This window comes from Pollachius pollachius (assembly GCF_949987615.1).
Source record: "Pollachius pollachius genome assembly, chromosome: 12".
Taxonomy (NCBI): Eukaryota; Metazoa; Chordata; class Actinopteri; order Gadiformes; family Gadidae; genus Pollachius; species Pollachius pollachius.
In genome coordinates, this window is record NC_136945.1 from 16,474,187 (window position 1) to 16,500,724 (window position 26,538).

The 26,538-nt window shown below is 50.7% G+C and overlaps 1 protein-coding gene across 2 annotated transcripts; it reads left to right on the top strand.

Moving 5' to 3' along the window:
• Positions 1 to 1,552: 1,552 nt before the first annotated feature.
• crocc (ciliary rootlet coiled-coil, rootletin) lies at positions 1,553 to 26,427 on the top strand. 2 transcript variants are annotated; one of them, XM_079747935.1, is made up of 36 exons: positions 1,553 to 1,660; positions 2,042 to 2,184; positions 3,191 to 3,373; positions 3,723 to 3,806; positions 3,926 to 4,008; positions 4,398 to 4,563; positions 4,656 to 4,762; positions 5,151 to 5,366; positions 5,795 to 5,885; positions 5,975 to 6,061; positions 6,385 to 6,633; positions 7,072 to 7,271; positions 7,460 to 7,642; positions 7,833 to 7,977; positions 8,070 to 8,216; positions 8,604 to 8,834; positions 9,155 to 9,348; positions 9,611 to 9,738; positions 10,127 to 10,296; positions 10,688 to 10,867; positions 11,362 to 11,496; positions 11,900 to 12,043; positions 12,656 to 12,894; positions 13,531 to 13,696; positions 14,188 to 14,355; positions 14,842 to 15,289; positions 15,611 to 15,765; positions 16,469 to 16,589; positions 17,212 to 17,375; positions 18,552 to 18,767; positions 19,740 to 19,964; positions 20,784 to 20,933; positions 21,923 to 22,123; positions 22,946 to 23,077; positions 24,845 to 25,006; positions 25,647 to 26,427. In XM_079747935.1, the coding sequence occupies exons 2-36, from the start codon at positions 2,050 to 2,052 to the stop codon at positions 25,725 to 25,727; spliced, it is 5,886 nt and encodes a 1,961-aa protein (XP_079604061.1). In that variant the 5' UTR covers positions 1,553 to 1,660; positions 2,042 to 2,049; the 3' UTR covers positions 25,728 to 26,427. The 2 variants fall into 2 exon arrangements, with proteins under 2 accessions (XP_079604061.1, XP_079604062.1); XM_079747936.1 differs by having other exon boundaries at positions 13,531 to 13,690.
• Positions 26,428 to 26,538: the final 111 nt, after the last annotated feature.

Consider the following 26,538-nt stretch of genomic DNA (forward strand, 5'->3'; position numbering starts at 1 on the left):
AGGTAACATATTTACGAGATTCATTGCGAGGTAGTTGTATTGCTATGAAGCTATTTCGTAGGTTGTCAGGTTTTTACTAATAGCCCTTCAAAGCAGTCCTGCAGTGTTTGAAAATGTATTCACTGTTAAAGCGAATAGCCTGGCGGAATGAATCGCCATCCTCCGGGCTGAGCTGGATGCTGCAGGACAGCGCCGCCTCCCTGCGACGATGCTCAAACTTAGCAGAGCCTGGCGGGTTCGATGTTTTAGACATTTTAGACATTTTATTGAGCGTCCTTTCTTGTTATATGCATATTATGTTACATAATAGTATCACAATAGCTACTTAACGCTTAAAAAAACAATGTCATATTGTATTGCCGTGTATATTCGCTGAGTTGTTGAAGACGGTTTCCGTTTCGCCCGGCTGCTACTATGGCAATATTTCACCACTAGATGCAAAAGACAACATCATAATAGTAATAAGGTGGTTAAAGTGCACTGGATCCATGTCTGGAATTGATATCCAAATTGATATCCACATCTGGGAACGTAGCCTATAGTTGTCAAAATCAAAAGACTGTGGTTCCTGGTGGTGTGCCCCCCCCTCCCCCCCCCCACACACACACTGATATTTACACGCACTCAAGGGTTAAAAGTAAACTTAATGAATAAAACAAGTCAGAAAGACGACCAAACAATATAACCCTTATGTTTATCAATACTAAATAATACGTAAATAAATAATTTTAATTAAAAGCCTTGAGCAATTTCATGAGACGGCATTTGTGGTGGGCGTGCATTCACATATTCATTTTTTATTTTTCGATGTTATGCACAACCTCTCGTCCTGTCTTTGTGTACATCAGAAAGTGTGTGTGGGACGAGCCCGAGTGGGTGGGAGTAGTGTGTCTTTAAACCTGATAATCCTGCCTTCCTCAATCTCTGCCTGCCAGTCGTGGGGAAAGCGGACAGGCGCAGGGAGGTCTCTGTGCGTCCACAGTTACCTTAGAGACGTACCAACTTTATGGGCTCTAACATCTACATTATTAGACATAATCTGGATTCTCACAGATAAGAATTAAACAGCTAAAGCACGCGATGTTTAGCAGTTGGTTGGAGTCTAATCCTATTAGATAGCCGCCGGTTCAGACCCAGGTGATATTGTCTACAATGAGCTCCACGGACAATTCGGACGCGGATTCCAAATTAGTTTCTGTAATACAGGTGATGTATCCCAGGCATTTTCCCTTATTTTTGAGCTGCTAATACAACATATAGTGTAAGATTTATTACTAATCCGTTTGCACGTTTATGCTGTGCATACATATGAGCTTGCACAAACATGTGGGTTTGTGTTTTTAGGGAGTTTTGCCCTGATTATTTTCAAACCTTTTTTTCATACCTTATTTTATGTGTTGTAGTTTGTTAAACTTTTTATTTGACCCAGTATACGTATTTATAACAAGTGTAAGAGGAACTCTCTTATCCCCGAAAAGCAGGAATATCACTGTTTTGATGCTCAAAGTCGTCTGAAGGAATCTGTTATTTTAGCGACTGGAGGAGAGCGTTCTCTCCGAGGAGAAGAGGCTGACGGTGCGAGGGCCCTCCCCAGACGCCCTCGCTACATGTCTGCCCGCTCGCGTCCGAGAAATCGTCACCAAGAACCTCAGCGAGGGCTGTGAGTGTCATCATCATCCTCACCCTCATCATCACCCTCACTATCATCATCCCCGTCTTACACCTCTCTCTCTCTCTCTCTCTCTCTCTCTCTCTCTCTCTCTCTCTCTGTCTCTGTCTGTCTCTCTGTCTCTCTCTCTCTGTCTCTGTCTCTCTCTGTCTCTGTCTCTCTCTCTCTCTGTCTCTGTCTCTGTCTCTCTCTCTCTCTCTCTCTCTCTCTCTCTCTCTCTCTCTCTCTCTCTCTCTCTCTCTCTCTCTCTCTCTCTCTCTCTCTCTCTCTCTCTCTCTGTCTCTGTCTGTCTCTCTGTCTCTCTCTCTCTCTCTCTGTCTCTCTCTGTCTCTGTCTCTCTCTCTATCTCTCTCTGTCCCTCTGTCTCAGCAGCAGGAGCGATGTCCTCCGTCATGTCCCTGCAGGAGGAGAACCGGGTGCTACAGGCGGAGCTGGGACGGGTGGAGGACCTGTTGGCCAACAGCAGGGCTGACCGCGACGAGCTCGCCATCAAGTATGGCGCCATAAGCGAGCGGGTAAGACGGGGCAGCCGGACGCAGACCACACAGGTCTTACGGGTTGGTGGGGGGGGGGGGGGGAAACGGGGGCCTATATAATTACCCGTTGTCTGAGTGCTGCGTTCTTTACGTTTCGCTGCTAGGTATGCAGTTAAATGGACATTTTAAATGACAAGACTAGCTGTAGACCCCGCCACAGACATCCTTTCGGTCTTTTATGTCTTCTCTTTGTCTGTTCATGAGACATTTCTGGTCTCCTTGGATACAGGGGTCTGGAATGGACTGAAGTGGCATGTTGTCATGGCAGCGGTTACCCTGGGTGATTGTAAACAGGGGGTCTGAAGTGGGGAGGGAAGGGGTTTGGTGGGTGGTCATTGCATGTAGATGGAGCATTATTAGGTGCAGCCTGCTCACTGTGTATGAAAGCATGGGACGAGTCCCTTTTACACTGCAATGGTATTGAGGAAATCTAAGGTACGATTTTACTAGGAATAAAATGGTTGGATATGTTGGTGCATTTGATGAAAATCAGTGTAATGAAACCATTTCACAGTTTACCCTTGAAAAACTATGAAGGGCACAAGTGTTTGGTTTGGATACACACATTAGATCAGAAAACAACAGAGGTCTGTGGGGCCACTTTGTGGTTCAAAAGATACCTTTAAACCCAAATATGTCCATGCAGGTAATATTGCAGTTGCAGTACAGGAATCTAGGTTATTTGTTTTCAATTTTTTATTTTAGACGGGGTAGTCGGATTACTTATTAAGAAGTTAATTGTAATTATGTTGTTAAGATTTAAGGAACCACTTATCTAAATGTGGTCAAATTAATAATAGTTAGATTTAACTATTATTAGTTAGATTAGATATGATTTAGTTATAGAATAGGTTTCAAAATGGTTTCAATATCTTTATTAATAAAATAGAAAACTTATAAGGATCGTATTCAAAACCGGTCACATTAATCAGAAAATCAAGACAAAAGTAATCGATGTACCCTTTCCTTCACCGTACACCCCCAGCTGGAGCAGGCGCTGTGCCTCGACACGGGGGACGCGGGCAGCGAGGGCGGCAGCGTGGCGCAGCAGAACGTGGACCTGCGCCGGCGCCTGGACGACGAGCAGGCGGCGTACAAACGCAAGCTGGCGGCCTATCAGGAGGGCCAGCAGAGACAGGCGCAGCTGGTGCAGAAACTGCAGGCCAAAGTAAAAAATACGCTTTAAGGTGGCGTGTTATACCACCAGTTGTGAGTGTGATGAGTTGTTACAAGCCGTTTTGAAAATCGGCCTCTTCTGACATCACAAGTGGGCGTGTCCACCTAGATGCATGTTGGATAGATGAGCAACGTTTTCTACTGGGTAGGCTGGTAGGCTGTTCCACCCAGCGCGCGTCTAGGTGGACACGCCCACTTGTGATGTCAGAAGAGGCCGATTTTCAAAACGGCTTGTAACGGTTAATCACTCTCACACCTGGTGGTATAATATGTCCCCTTTTAAAGGTTCCTTTTTTTAAACCACCATGAACACCCAACGTCTAATCCTCGTCCTATACCAGGTGCTCCAGTACAAGAGGAAGTGTGGGGATCTGGAGCACGCGTTACAGGAGAGGAGCGCCGAGCTGGAGCAGCACAGCTCCAGGGTGAGAAGAGACACCTGCCGCCTCTACTTCCCCTCCCTCTTGGCTCGCCTTTGCTCCCAAGCGGTGCTTCTCGTAATGCGTTCGTTCTCTCGTGTGTTTTGACCCCTTCCGTGTTGCAGGACAACGGTTCGGGTCAACACGAGGATGACAGCGGCGGCAATCTGGAGGACGCTTTGATTAGACTGGAGGAAGAGCATCAGAGGTGCTTGACAGTCGCCGCGCGATTGCATGCTGTTCACGTGCGCTGAGCAGACTGTAGATTGATAGATAGATAGATAACAACTTTATTAATCCACCGGATGGGAAATTCCTTAAAGGTGACATATTATACCACCAGGTGTGAGTGTGATTAGCCGTTACAAGCCGTTTTGAAAATCTGCCTCTTCTGACATCACAAGTGACGTGTCCACCTAGATGTTTTCCGGTTTTAGGCAGATGTCACGGCTTGTCAGGGCTAATCACACTCACACCTGGTGGTATAATATGTATCTTTTAAGATTCTGCATCGGTATTCAGACCTTCTGCATCGGAATGTATGCTATGAAACAATTGAAGGCCTTGAAGGTGACCCGTTCCTCGTTGCCGTCACAGGAGCAGCAGTCTGTCCTCGGTGAACGCCATGCTGAGGGAGCAGCTAGAGCAGGCGGGGCTGGCCAACGAGGCCCTCAGTCAAGACATACGCAGACTCACTGCTGATTGGACCAAGGCCCGGGAGGAACTGGACCAAAAGGAGACTGATTGGAGGAGAGAGGAAGAGGTTTGGATGCAAATACATGATTGCCTCCGCAGGTTTTTTAGGTTGAAGGAGTGGAGATGTTGAGTCTAATCATCGGGTCTCCCCCCATCCAGTCCTTCCACAGCTACTTCAATAGCGAGCACAGTCGCCTGCTGCTGCTATGGCGACAGGTGGTCGGCTTCCGGAGGCACGTCTGTGAGCTGAAGAGCAACACCGAGAGGTGAGAGCTCACATGGACACACGTGGTTGTAGAAAAGCCATGAATTTCCGAATTGTGTCAAAATAGTAATTCATAAAAGTGGGCGTGTCCACCTAGATGTATGACGGACAGATGAGCAACGTTTGCTACAATCCTCTCCGTAGGCTGGTGGACTGATCTATCCAGCACACATCTAGGTGGACACGCCCACTTGTGATATCAGAAGAGGCAGACTTTCAAAACGGCTTGTAACGGCTAACCACACTCACACCCGGTGGTATAATATGTCACCTTTAAGCTTCCCTGTCTTCTCTCCGTTCCATCACTACCATTTTGGATGAATCCCCCGGCTGCACATCGGTTACCTTGTGAGTCCCTAACGTGGCGTTCTGGCGGGGGTGTTTCTCAGGGACCTGTCGGACATGCGTAACGAGCTGGCCCGGGCCTCCCAGGCCGCGCAGGCGTCCTGCGCGGGCCTGTCCAGCACGCTGCACCGCCGGCAGGACAGCGCCGCCCTGGCCCTGGAGCGGGACGCGGCGCTGAGGGGACAGCTGGAGCTGCAGCTGAGGGAGAGGCTGGCCGAGTTCACCGGCCTCCAGACCAGGACGGAGCAGCTCAACATCAGGTCAGAGGGGCAGGGGGGCGTGTGGTGATCTGTGGACCTTTTAGTTCTGTGGAGCATAGCGATAAATATGGTGTCTTGAAGGGTTTTGAAGGTCCGTCCGGGAACCCATGCTCACTTTTATTTATAGATCATTCATCTCAATTACAGATTTGAACAACATGTTATTAATTCATTTTAAATGAATTTACTAATTGAATCCTTTTCAGAAGATATAGGTGTAGAGATTTGATTTGATTCAATTGATTTCAGACATATCAATACCAATCAAACACATCAAAACTCAAAACAAAATGAAAAGCACAAGAAATCAATAGACAAAAAAAATGATGTTCAAAATTATTTCACACATAAGTAAAGAAGGATATTACATATATTCATCTGATGTGGTTGAGCTGTAGCATACACAGTAACAGACGTTAATCCCTCAGGTTTTCGGACTCGGTGCGAGAGAGGGAGCGACTCAAAGCTCAGGTGGAAGAGAAAGAGCGAGAGCTGGCGGCCCTGAGCCGGAGGCTGGAGGTAAGGCGCGGCGTCGGCCTGGTGCTCTGCCAGGGGGGGCCCGCGGGCGGTCTGCGGGCTTCAACCTGCCGCTGTGCTTGTGTTCCCAGGAGCAGCTCGGCCACAGCGAGGCAGACGTGCAGACGATGAGAGCGCAGACGGAGGCGCTGGTCGACACCCTGCGGGACATCGCCCAGGTGAGGCCATACTCGTTGTGATGAGCCACGCTAAATGCATTGAGAAATATGTTATCACGGTCGTCGTTTAAATATGAAAAGTTTATGTGACGATAAAAAAAACTGCTCAATAAAATTTTGGGTGAAGCACATTCAAAATCTATGATTATAATGTATATGGTCATTTTAGGTATAATATCGAACTGCCACCATTTGGTTGTCTCCCTACCGCTAATATTTAACATAATAATAAAATGTATGATGTATCTGTACCAAAGTCTAAAGCTTGGTTGCGCTCACAAGACCCCAACCAAACCCCTAACGTTCCTCATTGTTCCTGGCAGTCCGTCCTGTCTGAGGGGGAGTCCTCCTCAGAGGCGGACCAGGACAACTCGGGGGAGATTCTGCTGTCTCTGCTCCGTGGATCCTCTGTTCTCCGCTCCATGTCCCCTCGCCGCACCTCCTCTCCGTCCCGCACCAACACCTCCACCACCACCTCCACCACCCCCACCTCCCCCTCCATGACCCTGCTCCCAGAGGCCGGCCTGTCTGCCCTGCGCTCCGCCGTGGCCAGCAGACAGCTCCAGCTGCAGGTAGCAGGCCCGGCCCGGGTCCCTTTGTCTCTGCGGGGGGGGGGGGGGCACCTGTGTGTGGCTCTTCTATTGTTAGCAGCGCGCTGATCCAACGCCCTCAGTCTCATCACAGGATTCTAATGTCGCTTTTGAAGATGAAACGGAGCCGGCACAGTATGGAAACTCTGTGGAGTGACGGCTGATAGAGGATTTCTAACACATTGATTCACTTTGAACTAGCTTCTCTAAAATATTTACAGTTGGGTCGTTCTTTTATAATAGTGTAACCCACCACTCCAGCTGATTGATTTCTAGCATGATTGCCGCATGCATTTATTCAACTAGTCAACCCGCATGTGATGAGACAACATCCATTAACTCCCAGTCACCCAGTATGAACCAGTAACACCCAGTTAAACGACCAACACCTCACCAGGCCGCCTGTCTGTGGTTCCCCAGGAGGCCAGAGGGCGCCTGTCCTCGGCCCAGGCGTCCGTCCAGCAGCTCCGCAGGCAGCTGGCCGATGCCGAGTCCGGCCGGAAGGACCTGGAGCTGAGGAACCAGGCCCTGCAGGGCGAGAGAGACACGGCGCACAGGGAGAGAGAGACCGGGCAGAGGGAGAGAGACCGCCTGAAGCTGGAGAGAGACGCACTGGCCAGGTACCTGTTTGGTCTGATTTGGACCTGTCGCTTCCTAGCTGCTGCTTGCTGAAGCTTTGTTTTGCTGGGTTAAAGGTTTCAAAAAACCGAAAGGTTCCTCTATTATATGAGTCTGTTCCTCTGCCTATCTTCTTCCTTATATTCAACTGGTGGTGGTTTGTGTGTGTGTGTGTGTTTGTGTCCACCAGTGGGAAGGGGAACCTGGAGCTGGTGGCCCAGGCGGCCCAGAGCAACACACACATGTTGCAGATGGACTACGAGAAGCTGCAGCTGTCTGTGGCGTCCGCCCAGCGAGAGAGAGACCACGAGAGGGAGGAGAGAGAGGCGGCCCTTCAGGAGAGAGACCGGGCCAAGGCAGAGACCCATAGGATGTACGTCAGCTCATGGAAGTCCCTTTGAGGACACACGCACACGCACACGCACACACACACACACACACACACTGGTCTGCACGGCGCGCACGCATGGCAACACACACACATTGTAGCAAATCCCAGTTCACTATTTTCCACTACTTAATGCAGAGTTATTACTCCAAGTTTGAATTGAATTTCCTTGCAGTCAGAGACAGCTGGAGCAGAGCGAGAGCCGGGCCTCTGTCCAGCGGGGCGAGCTGTCCACAGTACGGGAGGCCAGCCAGCAGGGGGAGGTAGAGAGGCAGCTGCTGGAGGGAGAGAAGGCCCAGATGTCGGAGGCCCTGACCCGGGTACAAATCCTTTTTTTTTTTTTTGTTATTGACACCACAACAAGACACGTGGAGACCTCCCCTTCCGAATGACATCCTTCCGTTCTCTGCAGGCCGAGAGCAGGAACGGCGACCTGTCACTCATGCTACACAAGCTCCAGTCAGAGGATGCGGGTCTTAGGGACTCCTTGGCCAAGATGAGCAATATCAACGAGGGACTGGCACACGACAAGGCCGACCTCAACAACCTCGTCATGCAGGTATGATGGAGACCCAATGAGCAGAAAACGGCGTGTCAAACCCGCCCCATATTAGATAAAGTGTTGTGATTTGCTGTAAATTGGATGAAATAATAGGGGGCAAGACACATATGCCTGTAAAATAAAATAAAATTAATAAATATGAAAACTATTTGTATGTTGTTATTATGTATATTTAAACACAATAGGGTGAAGTAAACATTTACAGTACATTATCAGACCATTTCTTAACATTATATACCCTATCCAAGTGTCTAAAGTGTAGGACAGAAATGTGAAATCATCAGTGTCCAAGTGTCCGGGGGTAACGTGTAACATTGCCCAGGAGCACGGAGTGGACGTCAGCAGGGATTGACCCGGGGGGGGGGATGTTCTCTGCTCCCTCAGCTGGAGGAGGACAAGGCTCTCCTGCAGTCCCAGAGGCGGGAGGCGGAGCAGGAGAAGCTGACCCTGCGGGACGAGCTGGTGCGGCTGGAGCAGGACCGCCTGGAGCTGGACTCCACCCGGGGGGCCCTGCACCGGTCCCTGCAGGACGCGGAGCTGGGCAGGGCGTTGGTGGACACGGAGCTCCACGGCCTGCGCGCTGAGAGGCTCAAGCTGCAGGACAAGGTCACCCAGGTGAGGTGTTACTACAGCAGAAAAGAACCTGTCACACAGTTCACCCGGTGTAGCCGCGGTACAGAAGCTTAATGCCAAGGAAACCCGTTGTAGTTTAATCAAAATAATGGCAGTAAATCATTTGTAGTTTTGTCGTTTTTTTTTATGGATTATGGATATAACTTAACCAACACATTAATCCCCTGAACTTGAGCATCACAAGAAAATAATAAAAACATAAATAATAAAGAAAAAAATAATCCAGAGACTCAGTCTTTGGATGTGTTAGCATCCGTGGCTAATTCTGTAATCTTGATTCCATCTCTTCATTCCAACCCTAGCTGTGTGGCGAGGTGAGTGCTCTGGGGTCTGAGCTCAGCCTGGCCAGAGGGGAGGGCCAGCGACAGGAGGTGGCCCTGGAGGAGGTGGGCCGCGGCCGGGCAGACCTGGCCCGCGAGAGGGCCGCCCTGGTGGTCCAGCTGACCGCCTCCGAGAGGGAGAACGCCGTGCTGTCCGAGGAGCTGACTGCCTTCAGGTGTGTGTGTGTGTGTGTGTGTGTGTGTGTGTGTGTGTGTGTGTCTGTCTCTGTTTGTCTTTGTGTCTGTGTGTACGTGTGTACGTGTGTGTGTGTATGTGTCATAGTATTTGTGTCTATCTGGCTGGCTAACTCAGCTTAAATCACAGGTTTACTTAGGTTACTGAAATGTAGCTTGATAATGGAGCTCAAAGATATCCCTTGACACAAGGAGTGTGTGGCCACCTCCAGGGTACCAGCCTGTGTCTGTGCCCGGCTGCAGGTCGGAGCGCGAGGCCCTGGAGACCAGCCTGTTTGAGGGGCAGCAGCAGCTGGCTCAGCTGGAGTCTCGCAGGGAGCAGCTGGAAGCGGAGAACCAGAACGTCAGTCTGCGCTGTGAGACCGTCACAGGTCAGTAGAGCCACCACGGACGTGTCACCGGAGAGTTACCCCCCTGACTGATGACCTGAGGGCCGCAGAGACTGTTGATATTTTGAAGATGACTCAAACACCTACCTTTTTAGTCGGGCTTTTAAGTAAACGACTTATTAATCCATTTATTTAACTATTTATTTTCACAAGGTATCGCTTTGAGTATGGATGGGTGGGAGAGTGAGGGGGGGGGATTGTTTTTGCATGTGGGAATATCTCATACCTCTGGGTGAGTCGTGGGGGGGGGGGGGGGGATTGTATTAAGCACATTTGCTTGAATGAAAAATGCTATACAAATAAAGTTTGTTTGATTGATGAGGATTGGTTGGTTGGAACGGGATCGGTGACCCTTTTCTCCGATGCCCAGCCGAACTGAGGCGAGTGCGCTCGGAGGGGGAGACCGCCCTGGCCCAGAGTGAGAGGGAACGACAGACCCTCGCCCAGGCCCTGAGCACCGCCCAGCGAGAGGCCCAGACTGCCCTGTGCAGCGCCATGTCCGACCACCAGGAGGAGCTGGAGCGACTGGCCTCGGAGAAGGTCAGAGAGCAGTTCATAGATCGCAATCTCACCGCTACGTTAAAGGTGACGTATTGTACCACCAGGTGTGAGTGTGGTTAGTCGTTACAAGCCGTTTTGCAAATCGGCCTCATCTGACATAACAAGTGGGCGTGTCCACCTAGATGTGTGCTGGATAGGTCAGTCTACCAGCCTACCCAGTGGACTGGAGCAAACGTTGCTCATCTATCCGCCACACATCTAGGTGGACACGCCCACTTTTGATGTCACAAGAGGCAGATTTTCAAAACAGCTAATCACACTCACACACCTGGTGGTATCATGTGTCACTTTAAGCTCGGCCTTGGATGAGCGTCGCTGTCAGAGAGCTGACGCCTTGCCCGTACATGGGCGTCCTTCCGCCGCTCCACAGGAGGCCCTGTGTCACAGCCTGCAGACGGAGAGCCAGGAGCTCCTGAGGACGCAGCGGCAGGAGGAGGAGGAGCAGCTCCTCAGAGCCGAGAGGGAGCAGGAGGCGCTGAGGGACGAGGCCCGCAGCCTGCAGCGCGACCGGGACCTGAGCCTGCTGCAGGCCGAGACGGAGAAACAGCAGGTCGGACCCGGGGGACGTCCACAGGGCTGTGTGGAAGTCAGCTTTAGGGACGATTCCAAAAGATGTGCCAGACAAACAGAGGAACCGAGATTGCGTTTGTCTCTGACACACTGTGCAATAAGGAGAAGATTATAAATTACGTAAAATAGTAATATTTACAATAAATGAATTCTAAATAATGCAAATTTATTCTGAATCATGCAAATTGTAAGGCAAAAACCAAACGGTATATATAAAATAAACCTGAAAAAGTAAATAGTTTGAAATGTGAAATATGAGAAACATTACGGGTTCCAAGTCCAGAGTTCTTGGGGGAAAAACGGGAGGGGGTTTCAGGGTCCAGGGTTCACGGGGGCAGAGGGGAGGGGAGGGCAGAGAGGGGAGAGAGGTAGGCTTCCTGACAGCCTGGTGAAAAGGTTAAATCAGCTGAAAGGACGCAGACCTCTGTTGGAGATGCTGTGGCTCTGTGTGACGCCTTTCTCTGCCCTCGACAGGCTCTGTCCTTGAAGGAGGCGGAGAAGGCGGTGCTGGCTGACAAGGCGTCCGCCCTGCAGGCTGAGCTGACAGCGGCTGTCCGCGACGCAGAGAGGACGAGCAGGGAAGCAGCTCTCTACAAGGAGCAGGAGCAGGTGATGTCACACAACCAAGGAGCGCTTGGGTTCAACTCGTCGGGATGCTACAACACTGTTGTTGTTGTTGTCGTTGTGTTTTCCATCATTGGAGTTAATTTATATAGAATAAGAGATTTCAAGGAAATCTGCCATCCCTATTTGCTGAACACAGTGACTAATGTTTAGCAACTACGAGGGAGCTTTGATATTACCGACGGTTTAAAATTAGTAGATATAAATAAATTAAGTGCAAAATAATTGCACTTAATTAATTTTGGGGTCAGGCACAAGAAAGGCTGAGAACCACAATCGAGCACAATCACAAGAAGAAAAAATTCAACTTGCAATTCTCACCATTTTGAAGTCCCCCCTCCAACTGTGTGTGTGTGTGTGTGTGTGTGTGTGTGTGTGTGAGACCCAGGCCCGCGTGGGGGTCCTGACCGGGGAGCTGCAGGACCTGCGCTCCCAGCTGGAGGACGCCAGGGGGGCCCACGAGCGGCAGCTCCAGAGCCTGGGGGAGGCCCGCGCCGACCTGCAGTCCCGCTCCGACGCGGCTCTGAAAGAGGTGGGGACAACACAAGCTGGTGAACCTGGCAACCGAGCACTGCATCATAATCATGGATCAAGCAGTCCTCGGAAACTAAAAACCTAAAGGGGTGGAGCTACGCCTGTTCCCTGTTCCATTATGGAGATATTCTACTGAAGAGGAATGATTTTAATAATAATTATAAGATTTGATTTGAGTTCCTGTAGGCAGTTAATAGGTGGGAGCTGGGAGAAGGGGTTGGGGCTGATATGGAGTTGTGTGTCATTGGCGTAGCAGTGGAAGTTGAGGACAATATGTCTTAGGGGCAGCATGCAGATGGTAAAGAGCAGGGGACCAAGCACAGAGCCCAGGGGCACGCCATGATTGGCAGGGGCCGGATCAGAAGTGGAGTCATTTTTTTTGCGTGGATGAAGCCTCAGAAAGGGATATGAAGTGTCTTTACAGACACTTCTTCTAAGAGCGTTGTTCTGATATCAATCTGCAGAATTTAAAACCAGGCACAACACTTGCCATGCCAAAGCACGATATTATGATATCTAGTCTCATATCACGATATCGATATAATATCTGTATATTGCCCAGCCCTAACATGGCAACATACTCTGGGGGGGCGGGTCTTGTGGCTCTCAGTTGGAGCAGTGGAGAGCCTCTCTGTCCACCAGTCAGGAGAGTCGTGACCAGGTGAAGAGGGAGCTGCTGGAGACGGAGCGGCAGCTCAGCCAATCACGCGACACGATGGAGGGCCTCCGGAGGGAGGGGGCGGAGCTTAGACGCAGCCTAAGTGACCTCACCAAGGAGAAGGACACCCTGAGCCAATCGAATACCACGCTGAGGGAAGCTGTGAGGAGCGCGGAGAGCGAGAGGATCGGGTAAGAAGAGTCCGGACCATTTACACCATTTAACTGATTTATGAGACTAGCTTACTGACATGGTACTTTCATGTTACTAGCTTTAAAGCAACATTTATTTATATGATAAAAGTTGATTATTTTCGGTGGAAAAGAAAGCAATACAATACAGACAGAAATATCAGATCTTTGCATTAGATAGTTTGTACATGACTAGACTAATGGAGAGTGTGTGGTAGTGAACACACTTATAGAGTGTGTGTTTCGGAGCCCACTGAAAGAGTGTTGGGTTCTCTACACACTAACAGTGTATGGTCGGGTGTGTGCGTGCGTGCATGTGTTTGTACGTTTGTATTTGTGCGCGTGTGTGTTTTTGTGTGTGTGTGTACGCGTATGCATTGTGTATATGTGTGTGTGTGTGTGTGTGTGTGTGTGTGTGTGCATGTGTGCTTGCCTGCGTGCGCGCCTGTGTGTGCATGTGTGTGTGCGTGCCTGCCTGTGCGTGTGTGTGTGTGTGTGTGTGTGTGTGTGTGTGTGCCTGCCTGAATGTGCATGTGTGCGTGGCTGCCTGCATGTGTGTGTGCGTTCCTGCATGTGCATGTGTGTGTACATTCCTTCGTGTGCGTGGTGGTGTGTGTGTGTGTGTTCCTCTGTCAGGGTGAAGCGGCAGTGCGAGGAGCAGGCCCAGCGTCTCACCGTGCTGGAGGAGAGCTTCTCCTCGGCCCAGCTGGAGGTCAGCGACCTGCGCGGCGTCCTCCGGGAGGTGGAGCGCTCCCGCCTGGAGGCACGGCGGGAGCTGCAGGAGCTGAGGAGACAGGTCGGGGTGGGGGTCCTTTCGGCTGCGGGTCCAAAAGCGTAGCCACTTTCATTTTCTCTCTCTCTCTCTCGCTCTCGCTCTCGCTCTCGCTCTCCCTCACCCTCTCTATATTGTCAATGCATGGTAAAAGAGTTCTTCACATTGATAAGAATCCATACCTTGGTGGAGAGATTGTTTCAATTACCCCCCTCTCTTTGTGTCTGTTTCTGTGTGTGTATGTCTGAATGTATATTAATAATGCTAAATAATATATTTGTATCAATCATGTTTACATCATATAGTAAGATAGAAACCTTATTAATCCCCTGGAGGGGAAATTCCGGAATATATTGTCATACATTATATATTACCACACTCTTTGATAGCTGATGCAGCATTTGTTGAGCCAGAGCCCTGCCTCATCCCTACCTGCTCCTTATCAGCGCCTGTACCTGGCCCCACCGTGAGTCCTCCTGAATCAGTATAGAGGGGCTGTAACCACCCGTGTGTCGGCCCAGGTGAAGGTGCTGGACGGAGAGCGGGAGCAGAGGGTGAAGGAGGTGAACGAGCTCCAGTCCCGCCTGTCGCTGGAGGAGCAGAGGGACGAGGAGCGCGGGAAGGAGAACTTCCTCCTCAAGCAGAAGCTTTCCGAAGCCGAAAGCGCCAGGAATTCACTGACGAAAGAGGTGTGTGTTCTCCAGATGCACCGCAGCTATATTTGACCAGAATTTAGATTCAGATGACATGTGGTTGCGTTCAGTCAATTCGGTGGACACTTTTTATCCAAGGCAGCTCGCAATGAATGTCCTTAGATGCATCCTGCATCATGCATGATGATGAGGATGATCCATTGATGGGGAGAGTTAGGCCTGCCGACAGGTAGACTGTGGACACCCAGTATTAAAAACCCTAATAGCTAGGCCAGTGGTTCTCAAATGGTACTCAAATGATCCAAAGTACCCCTAGGGGTACTTTGGAGAACTGCAGGGGGTAAAAATAATAACTTACAATTCTTAAAAAGTTTCGTTTCTGAAAGCTAGACTATATAAATTGTTGTTTTCATTCTGGTGGAGAGGGTTAAATCACAGAGCTTTGCTACACCATCCCCCCATCCCCCTGATTAAGAAGCACAACACCGTTCCTACCTAAGCCTGTATTCCCGCCCCCCCCAGCTCTCGGCGGTGCAGCGGCGCGCGCTGGACTCTGAGACGGGCTGGCGGGGCTGCGAGCGGGAGCTGACGGCCCAGCTGCAGGAGGCGCGCGGCTGCGAGAAGAAGCTCCAGGACGAGGCCCGCAACCTGGGCCTGCGGGCCCAGGCGGCCCAGGAGAGCGCCAGCCAGGCGGGCCTCCAGCTAAGCGAGGCCCAGGGCCGGCTGGCCGCCACGGAGGCCGAGCTGACCCGGGCCGAGGCCGGCCGGCGGGACCTGGAGTTCCGCCTGGGCAGCCTGCAGTCGGCGCTGACCCGGACGCTGGGCATCGGCGCGGGGAGGCGGGTCAGCGGAGGAGGAGGAGGAGGAGGAGGGAGGGGTAGGAGCCCTGGCGGGAGCTCTCCGGGCTCCAGCACCATCTCCCGCCACTCCAGCGTGTCGCCGCTGCGCTCCTCGCTGTCCCCGCGCAAAGGTCAGGGGTCCGAAGGGTCACGCACAAACTTTGTTGCTGCCTCTTGGCCAGGACTTCCTTGAAAAATTGTTTTTTAATCTCAATGGGACTTTCCTGGTTAAATAAAGGTTAAAAAAAATGAACATGTTTGCAGAGTACTGCTATTGTTATTAACTTACATGTTGCATTTAAGTCCGGGAAAAGTTTTTTACTTTGTATATTTTTTTCTAAAGGATGTTTTGTGTTTTGTTGTGTGTTGTATTTCTTCACTCTCTTCTTCACCCATCATCGTGTGCCTGTGATGATATTGCGTAACGTGTTGTTGTTTCTTTACGTCCACAGACCTGACCCCTGAAAACACGCTTGGCCTGGTCCCCATCTCCCCTGAGCGGGGGGACCCCCCACTGGCCATCCCCCTGCCGGAGCTGGACCCCGAGACCCTCAGAGGCCGCCTCAGGGACTTCCTCCAGGAGCTCCGCGAGGCGCAGAGGGAACGGGTAACGGCTGATCATCCACTCACCCAAACAGCCCTTCTTTGGTTTAGTACAGGGGTCTCGACCTCAACTTACCTGGGGGCCGCTGGAGGTTGAGTCTGGGTCAGGCTGGGCCGCATCAAGTGTTCCACAAAAAAAAGGAGCACCACTGACCCAATCTGAGTTAATGGTCGGGCTATAATTAGATCACGTTGGCTATGTAATCACTGACAACAGGGGACATTTCATAGCGGTTGGTGGAAACGGGGACATTTAAGCGTCCTTTGGCTTTTGTCGGGACTCAGGACACAAACTCAAAATTGGGACTGTCCCGGCAAAACCGGGACATCTGGTCACCCTATCACAAGTGATAAAAAAGCGTGGCAAGCCACTCAGCCCCTCAATGGGCCCCCGGGCCGCGAGTTTGACCCCTGGTTTAATATCTGGAGCAGAAAACACAACGTAACTCCACCCCTTGCAGAGTCTGGTGTCCTGCCCAGGCTCTATATTAAGCCTTCACCATAATACTACATTAACATTTACACACAGGGCATTTAGCAGACGCTTTTATCCAAAGAGAAAAAATATATAATGCTGTCGGTACAGTAAGGATGTTCATAGAACCAAGTGCAAAGCACTAACAATTGTTAGGTTAACCTGTTCGCTGTATACAACAATACTAGGATCTACGGTTCTAAAGGTGTCTGCTCCTGTGTGTGTGTCCCAGGATGAAGCCCAGGGCCAGCTGGGGGCCCTGCAGAGGGAGGTAGAGCAGGCGGTCGGGGACAGAGACGGGGCCCAGAGACAACTCGCCCAGCTGCAGAGCACCCTGCAGGAGTGCCAAGAAGGTACGTCTGCACAGTGCATCACTGAGATAGGTGCGACTTAGAATGCTATGATAATTCTACCGGTGTGAATGGTTTGTTTGGTGTTGTTTTAATACATTGGAGAGCGACAGTGTCATGCACGATTCAAAGGTGGGACCATTTGACCATTTAGCACTGTGCAACCACGTAACAATAAGAGTGCTATTTCTATTTTTTGAATGAAACACATTGAAGCAATTCGAAGACGATTTGATCCTTATCATCTCTGATCCTGGGCAACAAACATGCTACCCAAACACATTATCAGCACTGTATGAGATGAGGATGTTGAGGATGATGAGGAGGAGGTTGATGAAGATTGGATGATGAAGAAGATGTTGAGGATAATGATGAGAATGGGGATGATGATGATGAGGAGGAGGAGGTTTATGAGGCTGATTAAGGTAAGGATGACATGCCGATGGGGAGGATAATGATGAGGATGATGATGATGATGATGATGACGGGGTAATGAGGATTGGATGATGAAGAAGATGATGTGGATAATGATGATAAAGACGGGGATGAGGATGATAAAGGTGGGGATGATGAGCATGAGGAGGATGAGGATGACGGTACGGAGCGTCTCCCCGTGCGGCTCCAGGGAGGCGGGGGACGGACGGCCGTCTGAGCTCCACCCAGACCCTGCTGCGGCAGCAGGACGAGGCAGGGCGGCGGGGGGAGAGGGAGAGACGGGCCCTCGCCGACCGAGCCAAGGAGCTGGAGCGGGCCCTGCAGGCCCTGGAGGCGGACAAGAAGCACACGCAGGTGCTTCCCACGCACACACACACACATACATACGCGCACACAAAAACATATACACACACACACACAAAAACATGCGTGCACACGCACACAAAAACATACGCACACACACAGACACACACATGCACACACACACTAACACACACACAAAAACATGCACACACACACACACACATATAAACACACACACACATACGCACGTGCTTTGGTAGCTGAACTGCAACATTATGTAAATGCCCCTTGTGGATCTGGCGAGGTGAGGCGTAGCATATGCCCGGGACGGAGGGTGGGGGTGAGGTTATGAGGACCCCCCGCTGGGGGAGATGCAATAACAACAGATGGCGTCAGTAACGGGGTGGTGTGAAAACCTGCCCTTATTCCACCGAGGCTGACCCACGCGTGTCATTCCACCCTTTGGACAGCAGGGGGAGCTCTGGTTTCAGCCCAGGGGCGACGGAGGGGTAGTGAGGGTGGGAGATGAGGCCATGGACGCCGAACAGCCTTGGGGCTTAGAAGGGATATTTGGTGGATGTTAAGCCAGGGCTGGATGGACTCCGGTGGTGCTGTTGTGTCTGCTGTCATGGAGACAGCGTTGGAGGGACACCTTCCGCCTGAAGGAAGGTTTCTGGGCCTTGTGGTCAGTCGCAGACAGACATCGTTCCCCTTTTGAGTAAAACCTTCAGCCCAGGCAGGCAGAGGGAGGAGCTGTGGTTTTTGAACATAAGCAGGTTTGAAATACACAGAGCATGACGCCATTTGAATCAGGATAAAGTAAATGGGTTTCGTTACTGTGGTCTCGCCCAATGAGCTCCTCGCAGCTCTCAGCGGTCACCTGGCTTTGACAATAAAACCACGAACCCCAAGAAAGCACTGAGAAACGTTGTTTTTTTTTTGTACACGTTTTGAGATGTATGAAAAAACCATGTACCCAGAATTGACCGAATATGTTTTTCTCCATACCTACCTCCACCCATACTTCCGAAACAGATTTCCACCGACACACACACACACACACACACACACACACACACACACACACACACACACACATCTTTCAATACCCTCGCCTGTTATGCTACCATCTGATCCGTCCATCATGGGACCCTCGCCCTCCTAACCATCCCTGGAATAAGGGATTCAATGGACCTTCCTTGACCTTGTGTGTGCACCGGGGGGCAGGACCAGCTGAGCAAGCAGCGTGCGGCGGAGGTGCGCGTGGAGGCGGAGCGGCGGCGGCTGCGGGAGGCCCTGGAGGCGGCGGAGGCGCGGGCCGCCCGGTTGGAGCTGGGACGGCGCAGCCTGGAGGGGGAGCTGCAGAGGCTGAAGCTCAGCCTGGTCGACCAGGAGGCCGAGGGCCAGGGCCGCCAGGAGCAGCAGGAATCACTGGTCCAACAGGTCAGGAACTGGGAGATCACCGGGAGATCACTGGGAGGACCTAACTGGGAGATCACTGGGAGATAACTGGGAGGACCTAACTGGGAGATCACTGGGAGATAACTGGGAGGACCTAACTGGGAGATCACTGGGAGATCACTGGGAGGACCTAACTGGGAGATCACTGGGAGATAACTGGGAGGACCTAACTGGGAGATAACTGGGGGAACCTAGCTGGGAGAACCTAGCTGGGAGAACATAACTGGGAGAACATAACTGGTAGAACCTAACTGGGAGAACCTAACTGGGAGAACCTAACTGGGAGAACCTAACTGGGAGAACCTAACTGGGAGAACCTTACTGGGAGAACCTTACTGGGAGAACATAACTGGGAGAACCTAACTGGTTGAAGATAACTGGTAGAACCTAACTGGTTGAAGATAACTGGTTGAAGATAACTGGTAGAAGATAACTGGTAGAACCTAACTGGGAGAAGATAACTGGTGCTGGAGGAGCTCTCTGGGCTGTGTTCTTCATGTCTGGTTACGACACTGCATCCAAGCAAATGTGCTGTTATTGTTTTCTTAATGTCTTGGGTTTAGTTGTTAATATTCACTTCCAAACACATTTGTGGTTTGGTATTCTGTATTTCGTGAACTTCGTCTTATTCATTTGAATAATTCCAGTTCCAGTCAATCCTAGTTATTGTTCACAGGGGAGATTATTTGATGAATGCATAGTGTGGACTTCATCTGGACCCCTTTGTATCATGTTGGCTGATACTGACACCGTTAAGATGTGAACTAGAGCTTTCTGGCTCGCCTTGATAAGGAGCTTAACAGCTGGAGAAGTGGCTAAATGGAACCGCAGGGAGCCTATAAAGCTACAAAACCCTCCTTTAAGCCAACGTTTCCACCACTGTAACAGTGACAGATCCGTCCTCACACCACAGGACATATAATATAACGTCACCTTCCTGTGTGTGGGTCCCAGGTAGCCGAGGCGGACTGCCGCGTGGCCAGCCTCCAGCGAGAGGTGGAGAGGCTGAATCAGGCTCTGCTCAAGGTGCAGGAGGGCGAGGGCCTGCTGAAGGAGAGGAACCAGAGCCTCAGCCAGAGCCTTCAGGAGGTGTCGGCCAGTCACAGCGCCACCCAAGGGCGCCTGGTCACACTGCAGAAGTGCCTGAGCACGTCGGAGCAGGAGAAGAGGCAGCTGCAGGTGGGTTTTGAGCGAGGCCTCACCGACCGAGGTGAGGTCTCGCTCATAACACTCGTTATAGGAGTGCTCCTTTGAGGTAACATGTAGGCTGAACTAGTGAAGGGGACACGGACCCCCTTTCACAGAGCTGTCACAGCCCGGCCTCACGCAGGTGAAGCCCCCAATGTTATCATTGGCTAGACAGGCAGGGGCTTCATTTATGTGTCAAAGCCCTAGCCAACGTCAATGTCAATGTAATTCTCCCTAGTCGACCACCCACGCCCCGGTACATAAAAGCATTGGGTCGTTTTAATGTTTATATTAAATCTTATTTTAAAGGCCTATGTTGTGTAAATTATGTTTTTTCGCTTTTCTGTTACTCCACTTATATTTTAAACCCTTAAAAAAAAACGTATAAAACGCCTTTGAAACTTGAAAATCGGTTGAGAAATGTCGTTGTTAAAGGGCTTTTTATCCTGAATAAACAGAGCTTCCCTGTTCACTTCCCAGTTTGTATTTCCTAACAGGCCAGTGTTGGCCTCTCCAACATGCGGCGACATTGATGTACGATCCAAAGGGCCGATGCTACGTCTACGTAGCATCGGCCATGTACTTTCTCCACGTATGCCCATGCATAAAAGGAGAGAACCCCTAATTAGTGCGAAGAGCAACAACTGTGTTTGTCCTACAATGACAACTCTCCGAAAAGGCTTTACAGAGAAACAGTTAGAACAGACAAAAGAAAGGAAAAGAGGGCACCATCAAACCACCCAGATCCTAACGAGCCAACCAGCGACGCTGAATGACCCCATTCTTCTCCTTTGCGCTATTAATGTGAAGGAGCGTGTGGACGAGGCCAGGGTTTCCTTGGCGGAGGGTCGGAGGAGCCTGGCTAGTCTGGGGGAGCTCATGGAGAGCCTGAAGAGCGAGCTGAGCGAGAGCGAGCTGCGGCGCGAGCTCGTGGAGACGGAGCTGGCCACCACCCAGGAGGTGACGGAGACCGGGGGGGGAGGGGGAACCAGGAGGGGACGGAGACAAGCGGGGGGGGGAACCAGGAGGGGACGGAGACAAGGGGGGGGGGGGAACCAGGAGGGGACGGAGACCGGGGGGCGGAGCACCCAGGAGGTGACGGAGACCGGGGGGGGAGGGGGAACCAGGAGGGGACGGAGACAAGCGGGGGGGGAACCAGGAGGGGACGGAGACAAGGGGGGGGGGGGAACCAGGAGGGGACGGAGACCGGGGGGCGGAGCACCCAGGAGGTGACGGAGACCGGGGGGGAAGGGAGGGCGCACAGGAGCTAATGCAGTTTAGGGGAGAGGGAGGGACGCCGACCGGGGGGGGCGGAAGGAAGGTTTACCGGCAACACCTTGTTGCAACTGATCTTCTGCTCAGCAGCCCCCCCCGGTCGTGTCTGGTCTATCGGGCTTCCATCCTCGTGGGTTGGGCATTCGGTCACACCAGAGTTTGTTGCGCGATAATAAGCATGCGTGTCGGTTGAGTTTGAGTGAGAACTGAGGGGGTGCTTCCTGTAAAGGATGCGTATACTTACAACGTACTAAACGTACTACTTACAACGTACTAATCATGTGGTTTGGCTGCGTCACATCTTTATATTTATTTTGAACAAATGCATCACGGCTCCTTCCATCACCCATAGGGGGCAGGATGCTCATAGTTTAGGGCTTGTGCATCACAATGCGTGGTGGGATTCATTGTTGGCGAAACTCTGCCATTTTATGATGACTCGAAGGAGACTTGTAGTGCTGTAAAATAAAAAATCCTAAATCAACTTAGATATATATAAATATAATGTTACTTTAGTGAATGAAAACGTGGTCCTGCCACGTCTCTTACGTTTTAAACTCAACACCGTCTCCCCACACGGACAAACCATTGCAAGACTGTCAACTAAACCGCGACCATAGCGCCGCCACCACCACTGACCAGGTCCCTCTGCCCCCCGTCCGTCCGTCCGGCAGGCCCTGCGGCAGCGCACGGCCGGCCTGGCGGAGGCCCAGCGCGGGGTCCAGGCCGCCCGGACGGAGCGCACGGTGGCGGAGGAGAGGCTGCGGGCGCTGCAGAGGGCGGTGGCCATGCTGGAGACGGAGAAGAGGGACGCAGAGAGACAGGCGGTGCGGCTGGAGAAGGACAAGAACGCCCTGCGCTGCACGCTGGATAAGGTGGGGCTCGGGGCGCCGTGTGGTGTGAGGTGGACGCGTACAAACTGGGGGCCCGGGGCCCGAGATGTTAACGTGTACATGTTATACCCCCAGGCGTGAGGGTGGTTAGCCGTTACAAGCCGTTTTGAAAATCGGCCTCTTCTGACGTCACAAGTGGGCCTGTCCACCTAGATGTGTGCTGGATAGATCAGTCCACCAGTGGACTGGAGCAAACGTTGCTCATCTATCCGTCATACATCTAGGAGGACAGGCCCGCTTCAAAACGGCTAGTAACGGCTGATCCTACTCACACCTGGTGGTATTATATGGGACCTTTAAAATGCAGAGCTGGAGTCAGTCAGGCCTTGTCATTCATCCGCTGTAATAGCACATCTAATGTATAGTAAAGGTTTCCCAATAGACGTACTAGCGGTCTATAACCAATATGAACTTTGTTTGAATGATTTGCTCGTTCTGAGTCTCACAAGCGTCTTCTCAATGAACAATGTGAAGCTATCGATGGTTTCACATTCCTGTAGAAGTGCGCAGGCCCCCCAATGGACTTTATTGCATTCTTCTGCGTAATTTCAAATGACAAAGAATCATGGTTTTAATCTGCACTGTATAACCCCACTGTATCACTCACACACACACACACACACACACACACACACACACACATTAGGAAATTCTCAGAGGCAACAGCGGTCTGATCAGTATAACTGTTGCTAAACCTCAAGCCCCCAGAGGTTGCTTATGACAAAGCCAACATGGCGGGGGGGTTTATGTAATAGTGGTGGTTCTGGAGCCGCAGTGGCTGACGGGGAACGCCCTCTCCCCCAGGTGGAGCGGCAGAAGCTGAAGACGGAGGAGGGCCGCATGCGCCTCTCGGCGGAGAAGAGTCGCCTGGACCGCTCCCTGAGCTCCATCGAGGAGGAGCTGCAGGCCGCCCAGCAGCAGGTCGTCCTGCTGCAGGTAGGTGGCGCCGTCGGGGAAGGCGGAGAAGGTTGCTAGTTCGATCCCCGGCTCTTCCCAGCCGAGTGTCGGGGTGTTCTTGAGCAAGCCACTTAACCCTAGCTGCTCCTGGCGAGCTGGCGGTCGCCCTGCATGGTTGACTCTGCTGTCGGTGTGTCAATATGTGTTTTAACTGTTAAAAAAAACGTTTTTTTGGCTCTGGCTTATGCGTCTCCCCCCCCCCCCCCTCCTGGTCAGACCGTTTTATCAGCAGACCTGGACCACTTCGGGCCAATCGGCAGCCAGACGGCCGCCGCTGATGTGTGACACGTTGCGTCCTGATTGGTTGTGTGGGTTTATCCGATTGGTCTGCGCCCATTGATAACGCACATAGGTAATAGAAAATGAAGAGGGAGGATCCAGACTGACATGCATTTGTCTGGTCTGGTCTGGTGGGATTAGGATCAAGGGTCTGTCAACAGCTCCACATTAGAAAAACGGTGCTTGGTGATTTGCTGGTCGAGGGAGTGTGCTGTGGGGAAGCTACTAGGATAGCTGCTAGTTTGCCAGTTGATAAGAATAAAATGAGATTTCCCTAGCATTATGAGCTCTAACATTATGCACCCTTAAAAATAATGTGCATTGTCTTTAAAACTTTTATCTTTACATTTGAAGTGTATGTTACATACTCACTTTAAACACAACAGTGCTCACAAAATGTGCAGGGAATCTTTGCATTTGTTTCTCACTATTTATACACCAAACGTATAAAAGACCCAGCTTCAGAGACGGCTGTTAGTGTTTCCAAGATTCGGTTCGGAGTAAAGCATTCCCTTTTCTGCAAAGATTTATGCCAGTTTAAAAAAGGGTTGAAAATACACAAAACAACGAATTAACCAAAAAACGACGTTAAGTAGAAACACAGTTGTCAGCATTTGTGTATAAGGCAGATTCCCTTAGATCGTTATTGGCTGTTAAAGCGTCAGCCAAAGAGCTTGCAATAAGGACTGAATAAATGCGCTTTATTAAGCCAAGTACATTCCACAGAACAGTTTCTCTGGGTGCTGTGTGACCCACTATGCTCTGCACTTGTTCACCTTCATACACTCACTGCACAATCTTGTCGCTGTTTCACTCTCTTGAGCAAAGAACGCCAAAACTGCCTTAAGAGAGTATGTTCGAAGTGTGTCTAAATGAAAATCCTCGAAATTTGTAGTTAGTGTTTGTATGCTGTCTATGAAACCGATGCGTCAACCGATTAATAACAGTTGGTCCATCCAAGCCAGACCAGCGTGGGGTTATTTTGTGTATATTCCGGATTTCTTTTAACCTCCCAAGTTTCCCTGCATAATCCCTGTAGCAGGGAATCTTTATTTGCTCAACTCCGGGCCAACGGAGCCTCATGTGTTGGTTGGTTGAATTCATTATGGGATGGCTGCTGTTGGGTAACCTCAGATACATCTGCTCTTATTTAGAGTGTTACTGTTGACCACATTCAAATTTTGTTTGCTGTGCAACATTCCTTGTTCAGCACATCGAGAGACAAAGACCAAAAGTATCAAAGTACCAACGCAATGTTACCTCCAAGAGTTCATTCCGTGGTTAATCTGTTGAAAAACGTGATTGATGCGTTGATTTGCTGCACATTAAAAATGATTTGCAAGAAGGGGTTGCATGGGTCCCATGGGTGCCCCGATAATAACATTAATAAATAAAGTAGGGTTCATTACATTTCTACTTTATGATATCCATAAACATGTCTCTGTGCGTGTGCGTGTCGCGGAGCAGACTCAGCTGTCGGAGACGGAGCCGGCCCCGGGTGTGTGTGAGGGCTGTGGGAGGCAGCAGGCCGAGGCGGATCGCCTGAGGACCAGCTACAGGGAGGTGGAGCGGACCCTGGCGGTCCGCGAGAGAGCCCACCGACACAGGGTCAAAGGTCTGGAGGAACAGGTAAAAACCCCCAGTCAGGGTTCGTACCTGTATCCTGTAGAGATCTAACGGGGTTGAGTGTACAGACGTAATGCCCGCAGCGGACCCCATTTTAAGGTCAGAATGAAGCACGTTATTTCATAACACGCATCGCTTTAATCATCTCAACACCACACCACAGCGGTGGGTGGTTAGTGGTAGTGGTTGTGGTGAGTGGTAGACCGTTTAGGACAATCATTAGTCTCTTTGTAAATACGGGGCTTCCGCGAGCCCTTTCAAACCTTTCTAACTATGTTTAAATCAGAAATGTACCATCAAAACCATTGCTTTGAGTCTGTGACCCCCCCCCCCAGGCATGTCAGGGGACCCCAAACGGGTCCCGCCCCAAGGTTGAGATAGAACTACTGCTGTATAGAACTACGTACTGTAATGGAAATCATAGATGGTTCAAGCAGGGGTAGGATTCTTTAGTACATTTACTAACAGATCAATACAATAAGAGGTATTATACTCAAGTAAAATGATGAGACTGTATGCCATTTAAATACTTGGAACTACTAACTGCATTTGCAAGGCAAGTATTATTTTATGAAATGATATGTTATGCAAGAGCACCTTTTTCTGGGTAGTATCTTTACACTCCCCCCGGTCTGGACGGCAGGTGTCAACACTAAAGGAGCAGCTGCAGCAGGAGATGAAGACTCGACAGCCTGGTCTCTCCTCTGTCTCTGGTGGACACTAGGAGACACCAGCTCACCCCCTGGTCTCTCCTCTGTCTCTGGTGGACACTAGGAGACACCACCTCCCCCCCTGGTCTCTCCTCTCTCTCTGGTGGACACTAGGAGACACCAGCTCACCCCCTGGTCTCTCCTCTCTCTGGTGGACGCTAGGAGACACCAGCTCACCCCCTGGTCTCTCCTTTCTCTCAGGTGAACACTAGGAGACACCAGCTCATCCCCTGGTCTCTCCTCTCTCTCTGGTGAACACTAGGAGACACCAGCTCATCCCCTAGTGTCTCCTATATGTCTCTCTGCTGAACACCAGGCCAGGCAACCCCCTGTTCATAACCACTAAGGGAAAAGTGGACCGTCGTTTTGGTTTTATTTTTCTAATCCTTCTGCTCCATTCCAATCTTCACTAAATCAAACCTTGCAGCCATTGAAGCAGACACTGAGAAGAGGAGCCAGAAGGGAGTGTTATTGTGTTAAATGCCAGCCATAAACTGATTGTTGGAAACCCAACCATTTTTCACGGGATGCTCACTATTCCAGAAGAGTCTTTTCCAAAGGAGACTCAGAATCCCAACAGCTTTGTCCTGCAGGACGCAGCCGTAGGCGACGATGGAGAAGGATGAACTCTGCCAATGTAGTTGGCTTGAGGTCTCTTACTTTTATGACATTGAATGACGTGTATGGTCTTAACCAAAGGGACTAAGTACCGGGCATTGGACCAAATGAGTGTTTAAAACCAGCCTAGAATTGACTGATATGTGTGTGTGTTTTATCTATATATTTTAACAGAGTTTAACGTCCAGAGAACATTCAAACACTTCT